The 24,884-nt window shown below is 38.7% G+C and overlaps 1 protein-coding gene across 1 annotated transcript in view; it reads right to left on the reverse strand.

Moving 5' to 3' along the window:
• Positions 1-5,152: 5,152 nt before the first annotated feature.
• GOLPH3 (golgi phosphoprotein 3) overlaps positions 5,153-24,884 on the reverse strand; it is a 68,039-nt gene continuing 48,307 nt past the window's right edge. The window contains exons 2-4 of the mRNA XM_047731698.1: positions 22,654-22,785; positions 15,520-15,634; positions 5,153-7,075 (exon numbers count right to left, since the gene is read on the reverse strand). Coding sequence (XP_047587654.1) covers positions 6,651-7,075; positions 15,520-15,634; positions 22,654-22,785 — 672 coding nt within the window. The 3' untranslated portion in view covers positions 5,153-6,650. The remainder of the gene's footprint in view (positions 7,076-15,519; positions 15,635-22,653; positions 22,786-24,884) is intronic.

The raw sequence follows: 24,884 nt of genomic DNA on the forward strand, positions 1-24,884 counted from the left end.
TACACTGATACTTCCCATTTAAATGCAGAACTCCAAGGTTTTTTTTCTGCCTCTGCCTTAATGCTGTACCTCCAACTTTTCCATTCTTATCAAGAATCATGGCTCTCATCAAGGAAAATGATGATGATAAAAGAGTGTTTATTTCCACAAGTTCACAATACTTAAACTAATCAGTTACCTTTGGAGAACGTTAAGGAACCAACTCTATTTTGAAAATTGATAAATAAAACAGAATTGATCCTACCCTTCCTCCATGAACTATATTAATAATGGTATTAATGATCTAAGGTGAAATTCTTCTTTATACAAATTCTCCAGATAATAAACAAATGGTTAAGAATTAAAATATCACCACTGTGCAATCCCGATAAATCATAAGATGTAAGAACTCACCAATAAGGTTACTAACATCAAGGAGATAACATCTACGCCTGGGTGGCTTAGATGGTTAACCATCTGCCTTCGGCTCAGGTCACAACCTCCAGGTCCTGGGATACAGCCCTGCATGTGATCAACAGAGGGTCTCAACAGAGGGTCTGTTTCTCCCTCTGCCTCTCCCCCCGCTAGTGTGCTCTCTCTCTTTCTCAAATGAATACACCAAGAATCTTAAAAAATAATTAAAAGGTTACTAACATCACAAAATGAAAGACATCTGGGCTTCCTGATGGAAGAACACACCACCACCTGTGAAACAGTGCTGCCCAAACAAACCTGAATCTGACAGCCTCTAGATCAACTACCAATACCTGGGAAGTACAGAAGTCAGAAAAACACATTAAACTACACGGTGTAGATACAATCAGCAAAATCCAAACTTCAGAGAAGTCTACAGGATAAGTGATCCAATTTCATCAACAAATATTTTGCAAGGGATAAAACAGGGAGGGGGTGCTATAAATTAAGAGACTTAAAACGACATCAAATGAAAAATGAAACGGGACAAGTTATTAGAGAAGCATTCTGGGTCAAACAGTGATCGTTCTCAAAGGTTAGGGATCGTAATTGGGAGGAAGCCTTAGATTCTGGATAGCTGGCAAGGATCTAGCTCCTGACCTAGGTGATGGTTGCAAGCGTATGTGCCTTAAAATAATTAGTGTAGGGGTACCCAGCTGGCTCAGTCAATAGAACGCATGACTCTTGACCTCAGGGTTGTGAGTTTGAGCCCCACATTGGGTATAAAGTTTCCTTAAAAACAAAAATCTTGGGGCACCTGGGTGGCTCAGTGGGTTAAAGCCTCTGCCTCCGGCTCAGGTCATGATCCCAGGGTCCTGGGATCGAGCCCCACATCGGGCTCTCTGCTCGGTGGGGAGCCTGCTTCCTCCTCTCTCTCTGCCTGCTTCTCTGTCTACTTGTGATCTCTGTCAAATAAATAAAAATATCTTTAAAAAAAATCTTAAATATATATATATATATATATATATATATATATATATATATATATATACTAAAAAAATATTGGGGCGCCTGGGTGGCTCAGTGGGTTAAGCCTCTGCCTTTGGCTCAGGTCATGATCTTGGGGTCCTGGGATTGAGTCCTGCAACAGGCGCTCTGCTCAGCAGGGAGCCTGCTTCCCCTTCTGTCTCTGCCTGCCTCTCTGCCTACTTGTGATCGCTCTCTGTTAAATAAACAAAAATAAAATCTTTTAAAAAATAATAATTTATTAGCCTATACATTTGCTTATGTGATTTTCCATTTGTATTTTAATCATGAAAATTAAATGTTTACATAATACACATTCACAAATTATGTATTTATGTGATTTTTAGATGTTGTAGTCATATCCCCCAAATTCTTATGATATATACATATCCCAATCTGATACCAGGCAGATCTCTTTAGTAGGACAATTAAGGTCTACACACATTCCATGTCTGAGCACTGCACCATACATTTTCCCAAACTATTAAAAAAAAAAAAAAAAAAAAGGCCTTACAATATACCAACTCCAAAGCTGGGGGGAAACCAACTGAACCACAGACACAGGGTTAATAACCATAATATATGAAAGTCCTGATGAATCAGTACAAAAAATACGTCAATGCCCATTAGAAAAAGAAGGAAGAACATGAATAAGTAACTCACCGGAAAAATAATAAATACAAATTACCAATAAAGATAGTAAACTCAGTAATTAAAATAATTTGATCCTTCTCCTCTATTAGCTTGGTTGGCAAAGACCAGAATTGGTGATACCCTCTACATTACTGGCTAAAGTATAAAGTAACCAGCTTCACTTTACTGGTGGAAGTGTAAGTTAATATGAACCTTAGAAATCAAACTGGTTTTATCTTTTACATTTTCAAAGGCATGCTCTTTGAGCAAACTCACTTTTATGAATTCTTCCTATGGAAATCAAATATAAAGACATACGTACCAAAACATACAATACTGTTTGTAATAATAACAAATACAAGAATAATCCAAATGTTCATTAATGGGAAAAGTTATACAATGAAGCCAAAAATGCTAAGAATGATGTGTGCTTATTCTGAAAGCTCTCCACAATGTAAATGGAAAAACAAAGTTGTCTATTACCATATACTGCTCATTCTAACACTGGACTGAGAAGGTATGTCTATCAGTTTAACTATATTACCATCCAGACCCTTTTAAAGGTTGCCTGCAAGGTTATGACATTAATATCACTACCTTACTGGTGTTGTTAAAGAATACAGGAAATTTGTGCAAAATTCACAAGAGCCAGGATGTTGTCTCAGGACTCAGTGGGCTACAATGAATTGGAAATTTTCTCAGGCTGTCAGTCATCTTGATCTGGATGAAAGTGAAATGGAGCAACACTATCTGTAAATATATTTAATACATTAATACAAGATGGAGGCCATAAAGTTGGGATTAAATTTCATAAGGTAAATTACCTCACACACACTTGTGACTACTGCTTTCCATGTTCCTGGGGCAAGGATAGCCACGTTTGGCAGTCATGGACCCTTGTCATCATCAGGCTGAATGTCATTACTTACTGGTCCTAGACTGCCACTGAACCAAAACACCAGCCCCTTTCACTTTACTTTGGGTGTTGACCAAATTCAGAGGTGCATCCATCTGTTTACAAACAGGAAGAACTGAAAGATGGAACGTGCCTGAGACCACTGGGCATTGAGACCTACTTCAACAAGTCAGGTGCTTTCTTGGCCAACATCTCACAATGTTTCTTTCTTCTAAGAACATATACAACTGACCCACTTTCTCATTCCCAAAAGAAAATTTATAGACGTTAGACCAAGATATTAGAAGAAGGCAAAGATACCTTTTTCATTGAATTCTGTACCACCATGAGAATTCTTCACATGCCTGCTATTCTATTTTTGTCTCTATTAGAGAAAAGAAGTCCCCTCCTAGTGCCAAAACAAGAAAGGAAAAATTGTAGTTGAATGCCACAACTACTATTCAATCACTCAGGGTTAAAAGTTCAAACACTTACCAGGTAATGTGAGAATGGGCAAGTCATCCTTTCCAATCTTATTCTTCATTAAATGAAAACAGTAATTGTAATTTGGGGAGGTCAAAACAAGGTATAGACTACTTGACTAGACACAGAGTGTAAGTAAGTTCCCTTTCTCCTTTCTATTGAAGCATGGTTCTAGATCAGGTTAGAACATTGTTAAAGATCAGGTTACTTTAAGGAACACTCAACAATTAAACAATATATGAAGAATTTAAAGACCAGATTCTTTACACAACAAGCCTTCATGTAAGTTTTATTACATTGAAATTCACTGCCTGATTCTTGGATCGAAGTGGCATAAACCTGTGGAAGAACTGCTCCTGCCACACAGCACAATTACTTCCATGAGGTCCTACCATTTCTCCTTTAAAGAGGCCTATATGCAGTAGCATTTTTTAATAGGAGAAAGAGTTCTAGGAAACGCCCCCACTCCCGCCACATCCAGATCATACTACTTTTCCTCCCCTCTGGCTACAGAAACCCACACTGAAGCTGGGGCCACTCACAGGTTAAGAGCGGGCTGGGCACTCAGCTCTGAAACAAACACTGACAGAAGTTCGGGCAAGGCCCTTCCCCCTTGCTTGAGAACAGATGCTGGTGATGAAGTGAAGAATACTCTGGAAAAATATCCATTACCTCACTTCTAAAATCTTTTTAAGGGAAAAACAGTAAATCTTCACCTGAAAAGAAATTCCAGGATAGAATCAGTTATCAGTTGAGTATTCACTTTATGGAAAAAAACAACAAATTAACAGTTTCCATATTTAATTTCTACCAGTAGTGTCATTTTTAGAGGTAAAGGAAGTTAATTTTGAAGGACAGAATATCTGTCTTTTTCCATGTATTAAAAACAGAGCCTTGGGGCAACTAGGTGGCTCAGTGGCTTTAGTGTCTGCCTCGCGCTCAAGTCATGATCCCAGGGTCCTGAGATGGAGCCCCACGTGGGGTTCCCTGCTTAGCTAGGAGCGTGCTTCTCCATCTCCCTCTGCCCTTTCCTCCCTGCTTGTGCTATCTCTCAAATTAATAAAACCTTTTAAATTTTTTAAAAATAATAATAATAAATACAGAGCCTGGCAAGGGAGCACCTGGCTGGCTCAGTTGGAAGAGCATGTGACTCTTCATCTCAGGGTCCTCAGTTCAAGCCCCATGCTTGATACAGAGATTACTTTAAAAAAAGAAAAAAAAAGCTTATATTTTAATTTTATTTACTTATTTTAGTAATCTCTATATCCAGTGTGGGGCTTGAATATATATGGAGTGCCTGGGTGGCTCGTTAAGCATGCAACTCCTAATCTCACCTCAGGTTTTGATCTCAGGGTCATTAATTCAAGCCCCACACTAGATCCATACAGGGTGCGGAGCCTACTTAAAAAAAAAAAGAGAGAGAGAGAGAGAGCCTGGCAAACTATTACTAATGGCCAGCTGTCTGTTTTTGTAAATAAAGTTTTATTGGAACATAGCCTCACCCATTTATTTGTATTGTCCATAGCAACTCTCATTCAGCAGAGTTGAGTAGTTGTGACATCACATATGGCTCAGAAAGCCTAAGCATTTATTACCCAGTCTTACAAGAAAAAGTCTGCTAGCCCCTGCACTATTTCAAAATATTACCACACTATACCAAGTTAAAACTTAATTAGGAAAGAACACTATGGTAGAATACAAAAATACAAATGACATGCTTGCTCTGATTCAGGCACTTTCAAGATCATAGTTTATTTATTACTTCAGATAAAAAGATAGAATACATATTAAGGAATCCCTTAAAATTCAACTCTAAAGTTATACACCATCTAGTACTTTTGCATTGAATGTTAACCAAAAAAATCTCTAAACACCTGAAAGCCCCACTATCAACATGAACTATGGTAATAAAAAATTTGACATTTAATTTGTTCAATATATAGTATTTACATTATGAAACCAATGCTGATACCATAAACAGTGATAAAGAAATAGTAAAAATAAACTTTAAAAAGCAAAGGTTTATATTCTTACAATGTGCTAATCATAATTGTATATAAAAATTAAAACATAGCAGAGCTTTCTGTTACAAAATTCTTAATCATCTGAGTTGTAGTCATTACTTGCTAACAATTTACATGCAACATCTGCTAAAATTGACATCTGATTTTTTTTTTCTCCCTAAGAAAGTGTGAGTAGATAAATGACATTTAAGAGCAGACATTAATTTACCTGTGGACAGAAAAAGAAAAAACTGTACTCAAGATTAGTACTGGTCACAAGCCTCTTCCCTATAGAAATGATAAAAAACAGTTGAGACCAAAAATAATTCCAAAAGGAGATGCATAGGTGAAGAGTACCATGAATGGCACAGCTCAAAAACTCTTGGGACCAATCAGACACATCTTTTCTCTTTCCTTCAATGATGAGAGGTCTGTTTTGTCATCAAATAATATTGACTGAAGCAACTGAGGGGCACCAGGTGTACAACTAATTAAATCTTGCAAAATACTAAGATGGAGGCAAGAGTGGCCAGAAGGGGCAAATTATATTTAATTCAAACTATATACAGCATAACTGGAATGCAGCCCATCCCAAATTGGCTCTGTGAAACAATTGGACCTTTATGATTTAATAGTTAAAATTACAGCAAGTGTAATAATACAATAGATTTACATGGGAAACAAAATCCAAGGGGCATTTTATATTATTTATTGTGTTGTTTCAATTTAAAAATAATTTCGCTAAGTATACATCTCAACTGAGGTCTATGTATAAAATGTCCTAATAGATACAGATATTTACCTTTGGTGAGTTAAAGGCCTTTTTGTGACTTCTGTCTGAATTGTAGGCAGAATGCTAGATATACATGCACATGTGGGGAAAACTCAACCTGAGGTAATCCAAAAGATGTGCATGTGGGGAGACTGGAGTTACTCTAAAAGTCAAAGCATCCCAGCAACCCAAAACAGGTTAACAGTGAGAATGGCAACAAGGAATGGATTGCCAATATGGCAGTAAAACTTTTTTTTTTAAACAGAAAGAGGAAGGCCTCTCGTACCAGCAGAATCCTGCATACATACAAAAAAGAAAAAGCCATCCACCACTTCATAAAACAAAAGCCAATTATAGTGTGGAAAGTACAAATTGCAGAAAACCAGAAGTCAATAGAAGAAAAACTACTGGTTTACATGAGAGAAAGGAACTTCATTCTGCGCGGTCACTTGGTGAACGCGGCCACCACTGCCCACAGGACCTCACTGGTGTTGGCCTTCAGACATTCCACTTCAGGATCTAAGTCTAGGAGCTGCCGCACTCTCTTGGTGGCTAAATCATACTGCTCGTCCAGAAGGGGAGCGAAAGCATTCTCCAGGACGTCGGAGGCGTGCGCTAAGTAAATGAGGGCCAGCAAGCGCTTGTCCATGCGGTGAGGGTCATTCACCCATTTGTCAAGAACAGCTTCCTGAACCTTCTTGATGAGGCGCTGCTTAATATTGTTGTTGGTGAGGGGATGTGTGGTCATGTCAAAAAGTAGGAAGTTCTGTTTCTCTGTTGTCAACACGCCCTTCTCCACCAGGTTTTTAGCTAACCGTTCCCGCACATTTCTTAATTGATAATGCAATTTTAATGGATTCCAGGTCTCACCTAAACAAAAAATTTCAGAAGTTAGAAATGATAGGTATTATTTCTGCTAATTTTATAAAATGTACAATTAAAATAAACAATAAAATTTGGGGGTTTATTCCCCCCTCCTAAAGAAAGAGAAGGAAATGCAACTATTTTTCTTGCCAACTAAACCATGAACCCCTTGAGGGCCAGGCCTTTGGATTCTAAGCACCTGGCACATTTTCAGGCACAACAGTTACTTAAAGGACCAAAATGAAAGCAGTCTTCAACAGTTATCCTAATATGGAAATCAGCTAAATATTAAATATACTTGGCCTCTCTCCAACTGTTACCAAAAAGCAACCAGAGCAAAAGTTTTTTGTTGTTGTTTTTTGTTTTTTTTTTATATTTTACTTACTTATTTGACAGAGAGAGAGAGATCACAAGTAGGCAGAGAGGCAGGCAGAGAGAGAGGAGGACTGACTCCCCACTGAGCACAGAGCCCAATGTGGGGCTCGATCCCAGGACCCTGAGATCATGACCTGAGCTGAAGGCAGAGGCTTAACTCACTGAGTTATGCAGGCGCCCCAGGTTTCTTTTCTATTAAAACACCAATGTGCGACAAACAAAACTAAAGTTTCCTGATTAATATGCTATTCCAGAAACTGCTACATATACCCACCCTATGAAACTAGGAAAGCCTATTTAGACAATGTTTTTTTTTTTTTAAGATTTTATTTATTTGACAGAGATCACAAGTAGGCAGAGAGAGAGAGAGAGAAGCAGGCTCCCTGCTGAGCAGAGAGCCTGATTCAGGGCTCTATCGCAGGGCCCTGGGACCATGACCCAAGCCAAAGGCAGAGGCTTTAACCCACTGAGCCACCCAGGTGCCCCAACCATGTTATTCTTTGATGTCAAATAATACAAATCTAATTCTAGAAGGGAAAAACATTTTACCATGTTAAACCTGTCTCCTATGCACATTTCCTTTCAAAATAGAAATATTTAAAATAAAACCGAAATTTTTTCACTAAGATAATTTTTTTTCTCTAAAGACTGGAAAGGAATATAACAAAATATTAACCTTGGTGTTCTTTGGGATTATGTGTGACAAATTTCCTTTTTCGTACTTTCTGTATTTTCCAAATGACCTCCAAGGAAGGTGTATTTTTTTTTTAAGATTTTATTTATTTATTTGACAGAGAGAGATCACAAGTAGGCAGAGAGAGATGGCGAAACAGGCTCCCTGCTGAGCAGACAGCTCGATGTGGGACTTGATCGCAGGGCCCTGGGATCATGACCCGAGTCGAAGGCAGAGGCTTTGACCCACTGAGCCACCCAGGCACCCTGTATTTTTTGTTTTAATTTAAAAAAAAATACTGTAGCGATTCTCTAAACTGGAACACATTAAAGATCAACCACAGGCACTTTCATTATATGCAAATGCTATACGGTTGAAATTTTATAATATTGAGAGAAAACAAACTATATTGTCTAACCACTAACCGCTATGAAATTTAAATAAATAAGAAATTCCATTCCTCAGTTCTACTAGCCATGTTTCAAAATATTCAACAGCCATGTATGGCTACTATCTACTGACTGGATAGCACAGAAATAGAACATTTCTGTCATCATAGAAAGTTCTAGTGAACAGTGCTACTTTGAACAATACTATTCAGTTGGCCATAAACAAGAGTATTTTACCATATGACTTAACACTAAAGAATATGGGGGTATGTTAAGAGTAATCAGTCCTCAACGTATACAATTAGACCCTCTGACCTTACACAAACAGAAACCTGGATAAAATATATGAAACAACTGTTTGCCAGTGCTAGTCAAAAGGCAGTCCTGAGCAGTGACCCTGAGTGAAAGCTAAGTGAGCCATGTTGCTGCCCAGGCTCACTAGCTAAAGGCACACCCCAGGCAGCAAAGCAGGAGCAAAGACCTCAAACGGAACGCAGTTTTCAAAGAGGCAAGGGGAAAAAAATTATTTAAATTAAAAAAAAATTTTTTTTAAGTTTTTTTTTTTTAAGATTTTTTTATTTATTTATTTGACAGAGAGAGAGATCACAAGCAGGTAGGGAGGCAGGCAGAGAGAGGAGGAAGCAGGCTCTCCGCAGAGCAGAGAGCCTGACATGGGGCTCGATCCCAAGACCCTGGGATCACGACCCGAGCCAAAGGCAGAGGCTTTAACCCACTGAGCCACCCAGGTGCCCCTAAATTTAAAAATTTAAAAATAACTTTCAAACTAAATCTTGAAATCCCTAAGGAATCAACATCCTATGGAAAAAAGTGGAGGGGCCCCTGGGTAGCTCAGCAGTTTAAGTGTCTGTGTTTGCTTAGGCCATGATCTCAGGGTGCTGAGATACAGCCCCAATGCATCAGGCTCCTGGCTCAGCGGGGAGGGAGTCTGCTTTTCTCTCTGCCCCTCCTCCCCCCTCCACTCTCTCTCCCTCAAATAAGTAAATATGAAAGAAAGAGAGAGAGAGAGAGGAGCCTGCATTACCAGCAAAAGAAACAACAGAGTGAGCAGACAGCGATTATATGCAGAATATAATGAGCCCTGGAATGGAGTCACAGACCTTTCACGGGTGCTATGATTTCCATTTTTTAAGTTTGTACCAACCCATTATCTCCCCAACAAATTCCTGTCTACTCTACCTTTCACCAGACAGTTTGGGGTTTGTGTTTTCTCAAATCACTGGCATGTGATGGGCAGCCTAATACCCTAAGCTAGAATTGGCTAGGTTGTGTTTTCTGACATCCTTCTGTCTTTTGGAAATTTAAATAGACATAAAATAATCAATAGCCAAATTTATGTAAATGCCCATAAATAATAGTTCAACTTTAAAACAGTTAACTAACTATGCTATAATCTGTCAATTATCAAAATAGTACTTTTCCCTGGCAACTCACTAGTTAAACAGAAGGGTATTGCATGCCTCAGAGACTATCTTGGCTATCTAATTCCAAAAATGGGGGGGGGGGGGAAGAGATCAAGATTATTCTGAGAGGTCCACAGTTAAACATCTCTTTGCAGGGTGCCTGCGTAGCTCAGTGGGTTAAGCCTCTGCCTTCGGCTCAGGTCATGATCCCAGGGGTTCTGGGATCGAGCCCCACATTGGGCTCTCTGCTCAGTGGGCAGCCAGTTTCCCCACTTCTATCTGCCTGCCTCTCTGCCTACTTGTGATCTCTCTCTGTCAAATAAATAAATAAAATCTTAAAAAAATAGTAATAATAATAACATCTCTTTGCAGACCTAAAAATACAAAATCCCTCTAATGTTGCTGCTATACAATGATTTCTTTTCTCATGGGAAATGAATGGGATTAGCAATTTATAACTTACTGTTTATTGTACTGAAATCATACTAATGTTTATCCACTCGCTCCATAATTAAATCTTATAAACTAAGTTCCTATGAGAAATTTATCAATTTCAAAGTATGCTACCTCACAATTTAGTGTTGCTACTAAAAATGAGAAAAGCCTAAACACAGGCCTACCTTCAAATAAGGTGTTCCGTTTATGACTGGACCTTCTCATGGGCTATAGTTTCTGCCTCAGAGGAAGTAATAAAAAGGGGCTCAGACATCATCTCCCTTTGCAATAGTTCCCTCAAAGAGGGCACATCTCACCTGCTCACTCCAATACAAATGTTATTCAGACCTCAGATATTTGAAAAAATGAAGAAATCTCACATGCAGAAGGCTGAAACAGCAGGGGTAAAACGCAGTGTTTAATACTATTCCTGGCTCCCAAAAAAAGGTACAATGAAATAACTGAGTGGTGAAAATGTCTTGGCATCCTGACATTTCTGCCTTTTGTTTAAAAAAAAAAAAAAAGAATTAAGCTAAATCCAAAGAGTAAAGTCACCCCTGAAATTACATACTTTAGAAACTAGTATAAATTGGGATGGAGGGTAGCTGGAAGAGTGAATATACAATAAATGTTTAAACTAGCACAGCTATTAAAGACTGAGCTGCTTCAATTTAAGCAGAATATCAGATCTCTTTTAAATATTTTATAATAAATGCCTGATGACTTAAGTGTTCAAAACTCTAGATTAAAAGATGTTACTGTGACCCATATTGTTATTCATCAGCCTCTAAATTATTCATTATGTGAAAAGATTTTATAAGCTATACAAGGAAACTAAAATGTACAGAATGTATTTGTAGCTCACTATTGTAAAGGAAATGGTGAGAAGTACACACGGAGAAGAAAAGGTTATTTACGTCCACAGCCCAACAATTACTTCAGTGAAAATGTCATATTGAGAGGTACCTTAATGATTTTGCTGAAGGAAAAAATAAAAAAAAAAAAAACTTCGCTATTCCTCTGGATGTGTTACAAAACCAAAAGCAGCCTTATTCATAAATCTGGCAGCCTAGTGATGCCTTGTGACCAAACTGATCAACTATACGTCAAGATTTCATGAAGTCAAAAATTAAAAACAGTAGTCTTTGTCTCAAATACATGTATATTTATTTTTTTTAATTGAGATATATAAATGCTTAAAATATACTGGTAGTTTTAGCGTGTACAAATGTACAGTGTAAATAACAATAATATGAAACCTCAGGTACCGCCACCTCAGGTAAACAAGAGCCCTCTGTCAAATCCTCTGTTAGACCCCTGTGCACCTTTTCTGCCTCACCAGTAACCACCAGACCAACATGCTCTCTTCTGCACACAGACTCTCACCTCCTCTGCACATATCCACCAATACTACAGCACAGAACCACAGTCCTGACAAGCAAGTAGCAATCCTGGACTTAGTTACATAAGGACAGATAAGCCCACCAATCTCTCTAGCCCCTCTGAACAAGAGCACTTACTGCCATCTCCATCTCAGTCTTACCCTTCAAAGGCCTACTCCAAGTTCTGCTTCCTCTTCCAATGACTAAAGCTCCCAAGGATTTCTCTTTTCTCTGAGCTACTGGACTTTCAGAGAATCACACTGTTAAACCCTAATCTGTCATCAAATTATTAGAAATACACAACTGTTGGGGAACTTGGTGGCTCAGGTCATGATCCCAGAGTCCTGGAATCAAGTCCCACATCGGGCTCCTTGCTCAGTGGGGAGCCTGCTTCTCCCTCTGCCTGCCGCTGCTGGTACTGTCTCTCCCTCTCTATGACAAATAAATAAAAAAAAAAAAAAAAACAAAGAAAAAGAAAGAAAGGAAGGGAGGGAGGGAGGAAAGAAAGAAAGAAAAGAAAGGAAAGAAAGACACAACTGTTCCCCAAATGGACTTTAAAATGCTTGCAGTATGGAAGCACTTCAAGTTTCACAGCTTCTATGTCATCAGAGCAGCAAGAACTGGTATCTGATATTATATCACCAGGAAGCAACTTAAGACATTCTAAGAACTTACAATTCAACAAGTTGGCTGCAGAACTGAACATCTAAAAAGTCAAAATGGTAAATGCTATGTTGTGTGTTTTCACAAGAAAAAAAAAATTCTTTAAGAAATCACCAAGCTGGGGCACCTGGGTGGCTCAGTGGGTTAAGCCACTGCCTTCGGCTCAGGTCATGATCCCAGGTCCTGGGTTCGAGCCCCGCATCGGGCTTTCTGCTCAGCAGGGAGCCTGCTTCCTCCTCTCTCTCTGCCTGCCTCTCTGCCTACTTGTGATTTCTCTCTGTCAAATAAATAAATAAAATCTTTAAAAAAAAAAAAAAAAAAAAAAAAAAAAAAGAAATCACCAAGCTATCAGTACTTTCATTAGGCAGGAAGTAGATGCTTTCTTAATTTAAAATAAATTTGCAGGGCGCCTGGGTGGCTCAGAGGGTTGGGGCCTCTGCCTTCGGCTCAGGTCATGATCTCAGAGTCCTGGGATTGAGCCCCGCATTGGGCTCTCTGCTCGGCGGGGAGCCTGCTTCCTCCTCTCTCTCTGCCTGCCTCTCCGCCTCTCTGCCTACTTGTAATATCTGTCTGTCAAAAAAATAAATAAATAAATCTAAAAAAATAAAATAAATAAATTTGCTTTATTTCCTCCTCCCATTCTGGATTCCCTACTTTTAGGCTAAAATTACAGGTCATTCCTAATGTATGTCAGAAACACATGACTAAAGTGTACAAGTGATATTCAAGCATTGATGGCCATCCTAAACTTCACAGGATACTGCCTTTTTTTTTTTTTTTTAAGATTTTATTTATTTATTTGTCAGAGAGAGAGAGAGAGAGCGCAAGCGAGCACAAGCAGGCAGAGTGGCAGGCAGAGGCAGAGAGAAGCAGGCTCCCTGCTGAGCAAGGACCCGATCTGGGATTCGATCCCAGAACCCTGGGATCATAACCTGAGCCGAAGGCATCAGCTCAACCAACTGAGCCACCCAGGCATCCCAACACTGCTTTTTAAAAAAATAAAAAACTGTTCTAAGCAATTAGCCTCACAATTTACCCAAATTCCTAATTCAAACAGACACTCTGAATTCCCAGTCCAAATGGAACTCAGAGTCATTTACTGAGAATGAAGTGGCCTATGACAGACTCACAGCATGAGTGAGAATTCCTAAGGCTTCTGAGGCTTTGGGGTGGCTTGTTTCCATAGCTTAATGTAGCCTATGCAGTATAATGTAGCATGAGATAATTTTTGATAAAGATCTTGTTTCACAAACTCGTAAACTGCATGACACATATATAAACAGTCAAAGGAAATCTGGTTGTCTAAGACGAATTAGTAAACCAAATCCCAATGTGCCATCAGCACGTATGATGTAAGCTTGTATAAAGACATCGTTGATGGACAGAGGAGTGTGAAAACATCTCCATAGTGTTAAGTGGTACCAAAGTGGGTATCGATAACATTAACCTAAGACTCAACTACATTCCATAAAGAAAAACACTCTGACCTACCTGCCAAAAAAAATTAACTACAACTTTGAAAAATCCTGCTTTTAACTAGTTGAGAACTTAACTACAAATACTAATTACTACCAGAAGTGGTAATGGGCCAACATGAGCAAGACCCAAATATTGCTTAGGTGATCTCCAGAGAAAGTACAAAATGATTCATCAGCGTACAGTAAGAAATTGTTGGCACTTCTATTTTTATCTGAAAAAATATTTGTTAATATTTAACATATGGACTTAACATTAAAGTCCTCGGTGAGTCTCTGTTAAATGGCCATGTGTCACCAACAGGCATTAGGTGGAAGACTAACCCAAAGAAGGTTGACAACATGCTGGGCAATGTGACATATAGTATTGGTAGGTGCTAAGCAAGAATCTAGTTCAAACCAAACCAACCCTGATCAAATGGGCAACATAATTTTAAAAGATTCCTGCAGAAGAAATTATAACTGAACATAGCACCAAGGGGAAAAAGGGCTGGTTAAAGTTTCTTTTACTCAGTGAAGTAAAAAGAACCTTTATTAGAAGATTTACAAGAGGGATGGCCACAAGAGAAAAATTGCAAAATTCATCAAAACTACCTTGTGAATAAGTTTGTTTTTTATCAGTAACAAAAAGAATGAACACTGCCCTAAGTATAAGGTGCCACTGTTGCTCTATTAGCTAAGAATGGAGTGTGTATATTCAATTTTTAAACAAAGATGCAAAACAAACTCTTTTACTGAGAGGATAACAGAATGATTTTTAGAAACTGTTAAGTTAAAAACTGTGAGGGAAAAATGGCATTTAATTACCAATCTAAGAACATCCAAATGCTTTTAAAAGTTTTAAAAGAGCAGCATGTCTGAACATGAACTAATACATGTAAGTAGAAGCAATGTTTTACGTATTTAGTAAAGAGGAAGAGCAAGAGAACCTTTGTCCTACACTCTACACTTAGGTCCTATACTCAGAGTTCTCTGTCTGGATTAGACAAATACACAAATAAATGTAAATGTGGTCACCAGTGCTGTCAACCAAGTATTTCAGGTTCTCCCTCCTACGGCTGCACTCTCCTTTCTCCTGCAAGTGAGGGGAGGCCACCCGACTTGCTCTGACCAATGAAACTGGAACCACATGTCCTTTCTGAACAAAAACTTAGGAGCCTGAACAACTGGCTATGCTCATCTTCCCCTTACGATAGCGACAGACAGTGCTCTAGACGGTGGCAGCTCTCTCTGCCTGGTTGGCTGCCAGAGCAAGAACGAAGTGCCGGTGACTACTTAGAACACGAGTGAAAAGTCATCTGCTGTTTAAAGCCAGAGGTTTGGGGGTTGTCTGTTATCGCAGCTGAACTCAAGTGTACCCCGTGTAAGGCAGCATGAGGTAATTTTGATAAAGAATGGTGGAAGCTCTAAGGAAGAATATTATGTTTCACTGAACCATCTATCTGCTCCGTCTTGTTAAGAGGGAATGGAACTTTTAAAACTATTTTCCCCATTCAGTGACTAATAACTTTCAAGTCTGCCTAAATAACTAAACAAGCTTTTGGCCATTTTGTGTAAGTTCCTCGCGAAAGAATTTTCAGCTTTTATAGAAGTCTTTTAAACAGAATTCACCTTTTAGTTTATACACAAAAGCTTACCACTAAGTAATTCAATCCAGTTCTGAACCGTTTCTGGAGGCTGCGTCTCCTTAACATGCTTTAGAGCTTCATCAAGAAGAACATCCCCTGTTGGAGCGTCTGACTTACAGATCACCTAAAATGTAAGCAATAAGAAGGAAATGATCCACTAATTCTTTCTTCCTACCATCCCTTTAAATGAAAAACTTAAACAACTACACAAATAGTTCATTATACTTAAAGTCCCCAATGTGTACATGCAGTGTCAAGGTTCTGATTTTAAATTAATTCCCTATTAAGAAATCCAAAGTTTTTAAAAAAAAAAGAAATCCAACATTTAAACTTAACCAGATTAGCCACAATCATGAATGAAAATAAAGTTACTGTGCAAGAATTAATAAAGCAAAAGGCTAGAACAGTTTTTACTCACTGTTAATGCTTTTCATTGCTAAACCTTGGGCTATTTGATCAAGAAATTCACTTTTTAAACATTTATTAGTTACAGAAACAAACTCAATCACATACAGTTATATATTCAATTCAGCATATGATAAAGGTATCATTTTACAGCAGTGGAGAAATAATTTTTCAACAGATGTTAATGAAACAACTGGCTAACCAATTAGAATTAAAAATTAAGTACGACTTGGCTCATCAGAGCTTATACCCCAATGAAAGATAAAGATTTAAATACAAAATACAATCTGGGGATGAAATTTTTTTCAAAATAGTGGCAACTAGTAGAAACCTTGAAAATACCAACAAGCTTGGTACCAAAATTTTTTAATGCTACAAAACTTTTTAAAGCTAAGATGGATACAGAATCCATCTAAAAGTGGAAAAATACAAAGCCGGGAAATGAGGGAAGAAAATGCTATAGGGGTGCCTGGATGGCTCAGTTAAAGGTCTGCCTTCGGGTCAGGTCATGATCCCAGGGTCCTGGGATCCAGCCCCACTATGAGGCTCCTTGCTCACCATGGAGCCTGCTTCCCCCTCTGCCTGCTGTTTGCCCTGCTTGTGCTGTCAAATAAATAAAATCTTTTAAAAAAAAGAAGAAGAAGAAGAAGATAAAGAAAATGCTATATACTGCTTTAGCCAAGTATTAGCTTACTGCAGATTTCACTGAGTTCTTGGCTAAGCAACAAATTTCTAGTTAAAATTCTGTATTTTAATCTATTACTTTGTTAGCTATTAAAATGTCATACAATTTTAAAATATTTTTTTAAATGCAGCAGTTCTCCCTTAAACTTGTCTTCAACATGTGTCCTTTACCCTTCTGCTCAATCTTCTGAAAGACTAAAATATATACAACGGTATGTCTTTTTCTGAACAGCATGACCCAAAAGAAATATAACCAGAATAATAAATGAATGCCACAAAGCTTTTTAATTTTTTGTAGTTATATTAAAAAAGGAAAACAAACAGGTGAAATTGATTTTAATATATTTTACTTAACCCACTATAGTCAAAATATTAACATGTAATAAATTTTTTTAAATTGAGATATTTTACAATCTTCTTTTTTCATGGTAAGTTTTCAAAAATCCAGTGTGTTTTTATTTACAACATGTCTCAATCTCACTAGCCACATTTCAAGTGTCTGGCTCACAGACACATGGCTCGTGGCTAGCGTGTTGGCAAATACAGAACATTTTCGTCATCACGAAAGTTCTACTGGACAGTACTACTCTGGACCATGCTTTTAGGAAGGGGTCAGAGAGTAAGAAAAAAGGAGGGGGTTTTTTTTGTTGTTGTTTTTTGTTTTTTAAAGATTTACTTGTTTATTTATTTGATAGAGGGAGAGAGACAATGAGAGAGGAAACTCAAGCAAGGGGAGTGGGAGAGGGAGAAGCAGGCTTCCCGCCAAGCAGAGAGCCCGATGCAGGGCTCAATCCCAGGGCCCCGGGATCATGACCTAAGCTGAAGGCAAACACTTAACGACTGAACCACCCAGGCGCCCCAAAAGGAGGATATTCGCAGAAAAAAGTTGTTCATATAATGTGGTCACAACACCATTTCTGACCTCCCACTTACTCCTTAAATTTACTGCCATCTGGCCTCAACACCCACCTCATGCCTACCCTCAGAGACGTGTCTTTTATCAGGTCACAATAATCTGGTCTGGGGGGAGATCTTTTTTCTCATGAAATCCTGTCCCCTCAATCTCTTGCAGATGGGACTACTCTTCTCCATCACTTCTGCAGTTATTCCACTCAATCTAGTAATCTTTCACCTGGACGAAGATTCCTAACTAGTTTTCCCAAACTACTTTCAACCCATCCTCCTCACTGATCTTACTATGTTATCTCACGGTTTCTCCTTAAAACTCCTCACTGCCTCAGAACAGTACTAAACCCCTTAACAAAATTCAGCAATCTGTGGCACACTAGTAAGTATGCTCTGCCCACACTTTAATTTCTATTTACCGCACTGCACCTTAGATGAGAGCCTCATTCTTAAAATATGAACAGTTAACCAAGAACGACAAGATACTGAAAAAAGACCTTCAACATCAAAGAAACCAAAAGACAGCAAGTAAGAACTTGAAGAAACAGATAAAAGAAATTTTCAAAAGAGCCGTAATAGTCTTAGAGATTTAAAAGAAGAGATTTAAAAGAAGATGTTACATCCATGAAACAGGAGGTAGTGATAAAACAAAAACAAAACACAAGAAAAAGCTCCTGGAAATCAAAAACATTAGAACCACATTTAAAAAAAACTGAAAAGAGGGTTAAAAAAACGGTAAGGAAGACCACTTGTAACTTAATAAAGGTAGGAAAGTAAGAACAAGAAAAAAGACTAGGCGAGAGGTGCACATCAAACTTCAAGTTCTAGAAAATGTAGCAAAGATGTAAGAAACAGATGAAAACTTTATAAAACCAAAACTGAACATTTCTAGATTGAAAGAACCCATGCGTAACAAATTTTAATGTATGTGCTGCCAAAGTGAGCACAGAATAATAAATTTTAAAAGACCCACATCAAGGCATATTGTACAATATCAAAACACAGGGATAAAGAGAAGATCAGAAATCCTTCCAGACAGGACAACAGGTATCACACAAAGAATAAAAATCAACAAGGCACCAAACTTTAACAGCAACTCTGTATACTAGAGGACAATGGGGAAATGACTTCAAAATTCTGTGAAAAAATAATTTAAATCTAATATTCTATTCCCAAACTGTCAAATAAAAATGAAGTACGGTAAAGAAATTTTCAGGCATGTGAAGTCTCAAAACATTTTCTTCCCACAAGGATAGAAAAAAAAAATATTAGATCCAGAAACAGGAGGTTTAAAGCAGTAAAAAGAAACCAGAAGTCCCAACAGAACCAAACCATAACCAGTCCAGACTGAAGCACAAGGCAAATTCTAATGGAGTTACCTAATGTATCTGAACATTTGAAAATTAATAATGCTAGTTTTTCTCTGAGGGAGCATTTAAGAGAAAAAGGTACAGAGTAAATATTTTTTAAAAAGAAAATTATTAGGGGCGCCTGGGTGGCTCAGTGGGTTAAGGCCACTGCCTTTGGCTCGGGTCATGATCCCAGGGTCCAAGGATCGAGCCCCAGGTCGGGCTTCCTGCTCAACAGGGAGCCTGCTTCCTCCTCTCTCTCTCTACCTGCCTCTCTGCCTACTTGTGATCTCTGCCTGTCAAATGAATAAATAAAATCTTTTTAAATAAATAAATAAATAAATAAAAAGAAAATTATTAAAACTCTAGGGAAAAAAAAAGAGGGGCGCCTGAGTGGCTCAGTTGGTTAAGCGTCTACATTCAGCTCAGGTCATGATCCTGGGGTTCTGGGACTGAGCCCCAAGGCAGGGAGCCTGCTTCTCTCTCTCCCTCTGCCTACCACTTCCCCTGTTTGTGTGCTGACAAATAAATAAATAAATTCTTTTGTAAAAAAATAAAAAGAAGGGGGCTCCTGGTTGGCTCAGTGGGTTAAGCTTCTGCCTTCAGCTCAGGTCATGATCTCGGGGTCCTGGGATCGAGCCCCACATCGGGCTCTCGCTCGGTGGGGAGCCTGCTTCCCCCCCTCTCTCTCTCCACCTGCCTCTCTGCCTGCCTCTCTGCCTACTTGTGATCACTCTCTGTGTCAAATAAATAAAATCTAATAAATAAATAAGTGAATAAATAAAATTTAAAAATGAAAAGAAAATATCAATAGGCTATAACCAAACTCTGCAGGGTTTTAACATAACTGTAGCAATATAAAACGACCTTTATGGTTTTGCAAAAAATTATGATGTAACTCTATCAGGAACGCTGTGGGTGGAGGTAAGTGGTATTAAGAGAGCCAAAATGTTTAACTTTTTTTTCCCCCTCATCTTTTTTTTTTTTTTTATTTGACAGATCACAAGCAGGCAGAGAGAGAGACAGGAGGAGGAGGCAGGCTCCCCGCTGAGCAGAGCCCGATGTGGGACTCGATCCCAGGACCCTGAGATCATGACCTGAGCCGAAGGCAGAGGCTTTAACCACTGAGCCACCTAGGCGCCCCTCCCTCATCGTTTCTAACAGAAAGTAAACAGCATTTCAAAGTGATTTATCAAGAAATGGCAGGGGCACCTGGCTGGCTCAGTTGACAGAGCATGTGATTCTTGATCTTGGGGTTGTGAGTTCAAGCCCCAAGTTCGGTTGTAGAGTTTACATAAAAATAAAATCTTTAAAAACAACAGATGGCATGGGATGCCTGGATGGCTCAGTGGGTTAAAGCCTCTACCTTCGGTTCAGTTCATGATCCCAGGGTCCTGGGATTGAGCCCCGCATCAGGCTCTCTGCTCAGTGGGGAATCTGCTTCCCCCCTCTCTCTGTCTCTGCCTGCCTCTCTGCCTACTGTTGAGCTCTCTGTCAAATAAATAAAATCTTTGAAAAAAGAGAAAGATAAATAAAAATGAGAGATGGCAGTATAAGCTCACTTAGAAGTATGGATGTAAATGCCAAAAGAAATAACAAAGAGCTACAGCAAGTTGAACAGTGGTCCCCAAGAGGTGTTCAGGTCTTAATCCCTAGAACCTAATCCCCAGTTAATTTCTGTAAATGAGATTATGTTAAATTATATATGGAAATGATGGGGCACCTAGATGGCTCAGTCAGGCATTGGACTCTTGATTTTGGCTCAGGTCATGATCTCAGGGTCAGGCTCCATGCTTGGCGGGCAGTCTGCTCTCTCCCTCTGCCCCTCCCTGCCCAAGCATTCTCTTTCTAATAAATAAATAAATCTTTAAGAAGAAAATTAGATACAGAGATGAGATCATCCTAGATTATCGAGGGGCCCTCAATGCAATGAAAACATCTTCATAAAAGACACACAAAGGAGAGACAATAGGAGAAGACAGTGTAAAGACAGAGCAGAGAGAGATGCAGCCAAAAGCCAAGGAAATCCTGGAGCCACTAGAAGCTAGCAGAATTAAGGAACAGAATCTTCTTTAGAGCTGTCTATGAGAACACAACATGTGCTGGCCTCCAGAACTGTGAGATTATACTTATTAGTTGTTTTAAGCCATCAAGTCTGTTGTAATTTGTTAAGGGGACCCTGCAAAACGGATACAAGGATTGAGAATGACCGCCTCTCAGGAAGAGGACTAAGGAGTGGGGAAAAGTGAATAGAAGACAACTATTTTTTGTTATAAAGCTTTTACAATTTGATTTTACAACTATTATATATATATATATATTATTCTAATGAAAGCAATAATTATTTTATGTCAATAAATTAAATGATATTGGAGTATTTTTCCAAAGGATTTGTCAACAAACCTAGTTAAGGTCACACAAATAGACTAAAACAGAAAGCCCATGCAGGCAGGGAATATGTCTCTTGGTCTCCACGGTATCCCCAGGATTGAGCACAGTATATGGTAGACTTAAGCATTAAATAAATATAAAGAAATAAAAGAACAAAAGAGCAAATAATTTGCCAATAACCAACACAAAGCTGGTTCTTGTTCCCACAAAAAAACTATTATCAAAATCTTTTCACTTTAAGTCAGGGCTTGGTAACATTAATTCAAAAATTTTTATAATTACTATAATTAGTAACAACCTATATGTATATTTCAGTGATAACTGCAACAAAGTGTTAAAGTTTTTTTCCCCTCCATAAATCTATGGTTGCAGAGTAAAACGGAGTAAAAATTGTATTCCATTTTATGATCTAGTTCTCTAAAAGGAAACTGTTACACCAACCTCATACCAACTCATTTACTCTACTTTGAATGACTAAATTTTAAAATCGCATAAGGAACATGTTCTGCTATACGATGTTTACTCTGCACAGAACTTTCGAGAAAGCCATTAATGTGGCTTTCTTTCCTGTAGGATTATGGCATATCAATCAAGAAATATTCAGTTCTGGGGCACCTGGGTGGCTCAGTGGGTTAAAGCCTCTGCCTTCGGCTCAGGTCATGATCCCAGGGACCTGGGATCGAGCCCCACATCGGGCTCTCTGCTCAGCAGGGAGCCTGCTTCCTCCTCCCTCTCTCTCTGCCTGCCTCTCTGCCTACTTGTGATCTCTGTCTGTCAAATAAATAAATAAAATCTTTAAAAAAAAAAAAAAAGAAATATTCAGTTCTGACCTAAAATTTTGTAGATTTCATTAAGATGCTGTATTAAAGGGAAAAATCAGTTTTGAAACACCATGGCCCCAAGAAACACAATGACAGACTAGAAGAGAAACAGTCTTGAATACCTGAGGTTAAGGCTGCAGTTAAAATTTTTAAAACTAGCCAAAATTAACTATTTACGCAGACCTTTAAAATAGAGGAGGTAGAGATCTAAAAAGTGTTCATATTCTGCTAAAAACCCCAACAGCCTATGGATAGTTAACTTGCAACATAAGAACCTTGAGATTTAAAGCAAAGTTCTATCAAGTCTTTCCGAAGTATGGCTTTCAGAAGCAAGCAAATGAGATACGGAGTCTTTCTGAATATGCAAGACACGGGGGCCAGTGAGTCTAACAACGAGTTACACATTAATCATTATGTACAAAGATTCAAGAAACCAAAAATGCAAAAAAGACATGGAAACACAATTTCCAATAAAGTCTTAACTTTAAAATCAACTTTCTCTTTCTTTCAATCTATTAGTAGAAACTTTCATTTTTAGTCAGCACAAACTCTTTGAAAAGGATGTTACTTATTAGCACTCCTCTTACCTTTCTTGTTAACAGACTTTTCCGTCTCATTCCACAAGCCTCTAGTTGTAACCTTCCTCTCAGCGCTAATTCAATTAACATACAGCCACGTAATCCAGACGATATACAGTCATTCCAAAATGATGTGTAACCCTAGTTGAAAGTGGAGGGGGGAGAGAAAACAAAAAAGCTAATTTACTTTGAATTCAGATTCAAAAATAGAAATATCCTTAGCCAAAATTATTTTTTGTGCCTTTTACCTTTCATATCATTTCGTAATTATAATTTTAAATAAAATGCTGAAAAATTACAATTACTATACATTACTAATCCAGATTTTTCAGGTGTTAATTGTCTTTTCACCACTAATCCTTAATGCACATAAGCAAATAAATTTGGAAATCAGAGGTTTAAGAAAATAATGTCTTTTTTCTTAAGTTACATGCTTACAAGGTTCTTTCAGATTGCCAGAACCTGGACTCATTCACTCACTTAACTCCTGATGATAGCAGTTTATTAGTAGTACATGTGGGCAAGTTTAAAAAGCTTAGGAAACACAATCTAGCCCAATGTAGCCTCACAGAGAATTAAAACGTCACTCATTCAATGCTTTTTAGTATAAAAACACAAAGCTAATTTTGGAAGAATTTACTGGGAAATTGATGTGAAGGTCCATGCCTGAAGTTCTGAATAACACACCCCCAAGAGAAATTTAGGGGCAACATCCAAGGTCAAAGAACCACCAGAGAGAATGAAAATGACAGACCTCTAGAGATCTGGGGACACTCAAATCAACTGGGTGAAGTCAGGGCACTTTTTCAGTGAATAACTGTAGTTCTTCAAAATAAGAAGCCATGAACTCTACGCCATCTACTAATTTAAAGTATCCAACTCAGAAAAAAGCAGAACTTGGTTCTTAGAACAAGGTAACATATGATCTTGGTAGGAGGGAGAGTAGCCAATTGATTCTGTGAAGAACAGAGGGCCTAGGATTGGAAGGGGCCTAGCCCCTTGATTCTGTCACTCTCTCAAGGTCAATCTTGGTACTTTGCCAGGTCACAGTGGTCAGCCTGTGTATCTGAAGATGACTGACCGACCATCAAGGTCGATGGAATTCCACTACTGACAAAGGGACTTAAATTAGCCTAATAAAGCTACCACTCCTAAGGGACTAGGCTTTGGGAAAGAGAATTCACGCTAAGGGAGCCACAAAAGGATAAACAAAATATCAATTTAGCGAGGCCAATTTAAATATGACAGGAGACTGACTGGATTTGAGAGAATACTCTTAAACTTAATAAATGGTAGGGGTCTGATTAAAGTAAGACTGCCATGGGGAGCCTGCTTCTCCCTCTCCCTCTGCCCCTTCCCCTGATTATCCTCTCTTGCTCTCTCCCTCAATAAATAAATAAAAATCATTTAAAGTAAGACTGCCAGGGGCACCTGGGTGGCTCAGTGGGTTAAAGCTCTGCCTTCGGCTCAGGTCATGATCCCAGGGTCCTGGGATGGAGCCCCGCATCAGGCTCTCTGCTCAGTGGGGAGCCTGCTTCCCCCTCTCTGTCTGTCTGTCTGCCTCTCTGCCTACTTGTGATCTGTCTATCAAATAAATAAATAAAATCTTTATTTTTTTTTTAAGATTTTTATTTATTTATTTATTTGACAGAGAGAGATCACAAGTAGACAGAGAGGAAGGCAGAGAGAGAGAGAGAGGGAAGCAGGCTCCCTGCCGAGCAGAGAGCCCGATGCAGGACTCGATCCCAGGACCCTGAGATCGTGACCTGAGCCGAAGGCAGCGGCTTAACCCACTGAGCCACCCAGGCGCCCCAATAAATAAAATCTTTAAAAAAAAAAAGTAAGACTGCCAGAAGTTTAGTGACATGTATTGAAACCAATAAGTTACAGAGGTTAGGTAAAATCCCATGGCTTGTGTTCCCATGCCAATTAAAGTCCTGCAAAGCCTGGGAATGGATTCTACATGATATCAAAGTTACAGATGTTGGTCTCCTACTGACCTGGACATACAGCTGGAGCTCCTAGGTAAGCCTTTACAAACTGAAAACAACAGAACACACCTCATGATACAGTAATGCATGTGGACAGCCACCACACTCTCTGTCTACAAGCCGGAAATTCCAGACGAACGGTATGGAAAAGCTCACATCTGCTAGCAGAGGATGAAGTAGGTCTCAACCTCAACTGCTCCCAGGGTAATGGTATAGGCTTAGCAAAATGCAGTCTTTAATAGCAGACTT

The sequence above is a fragment of the Lutra lutra genome, chromosome 5 (assembly GCF_902655055.1).
Source record: "Lutra lutra chromosome 5, mLutLut1.2, whole genome shotgun sequence".
NCBI lineage: Eukaryota > Metazoa > Chordata > Mammalia > Carnivora > Mustelidae > Lutra > Lutra lutra.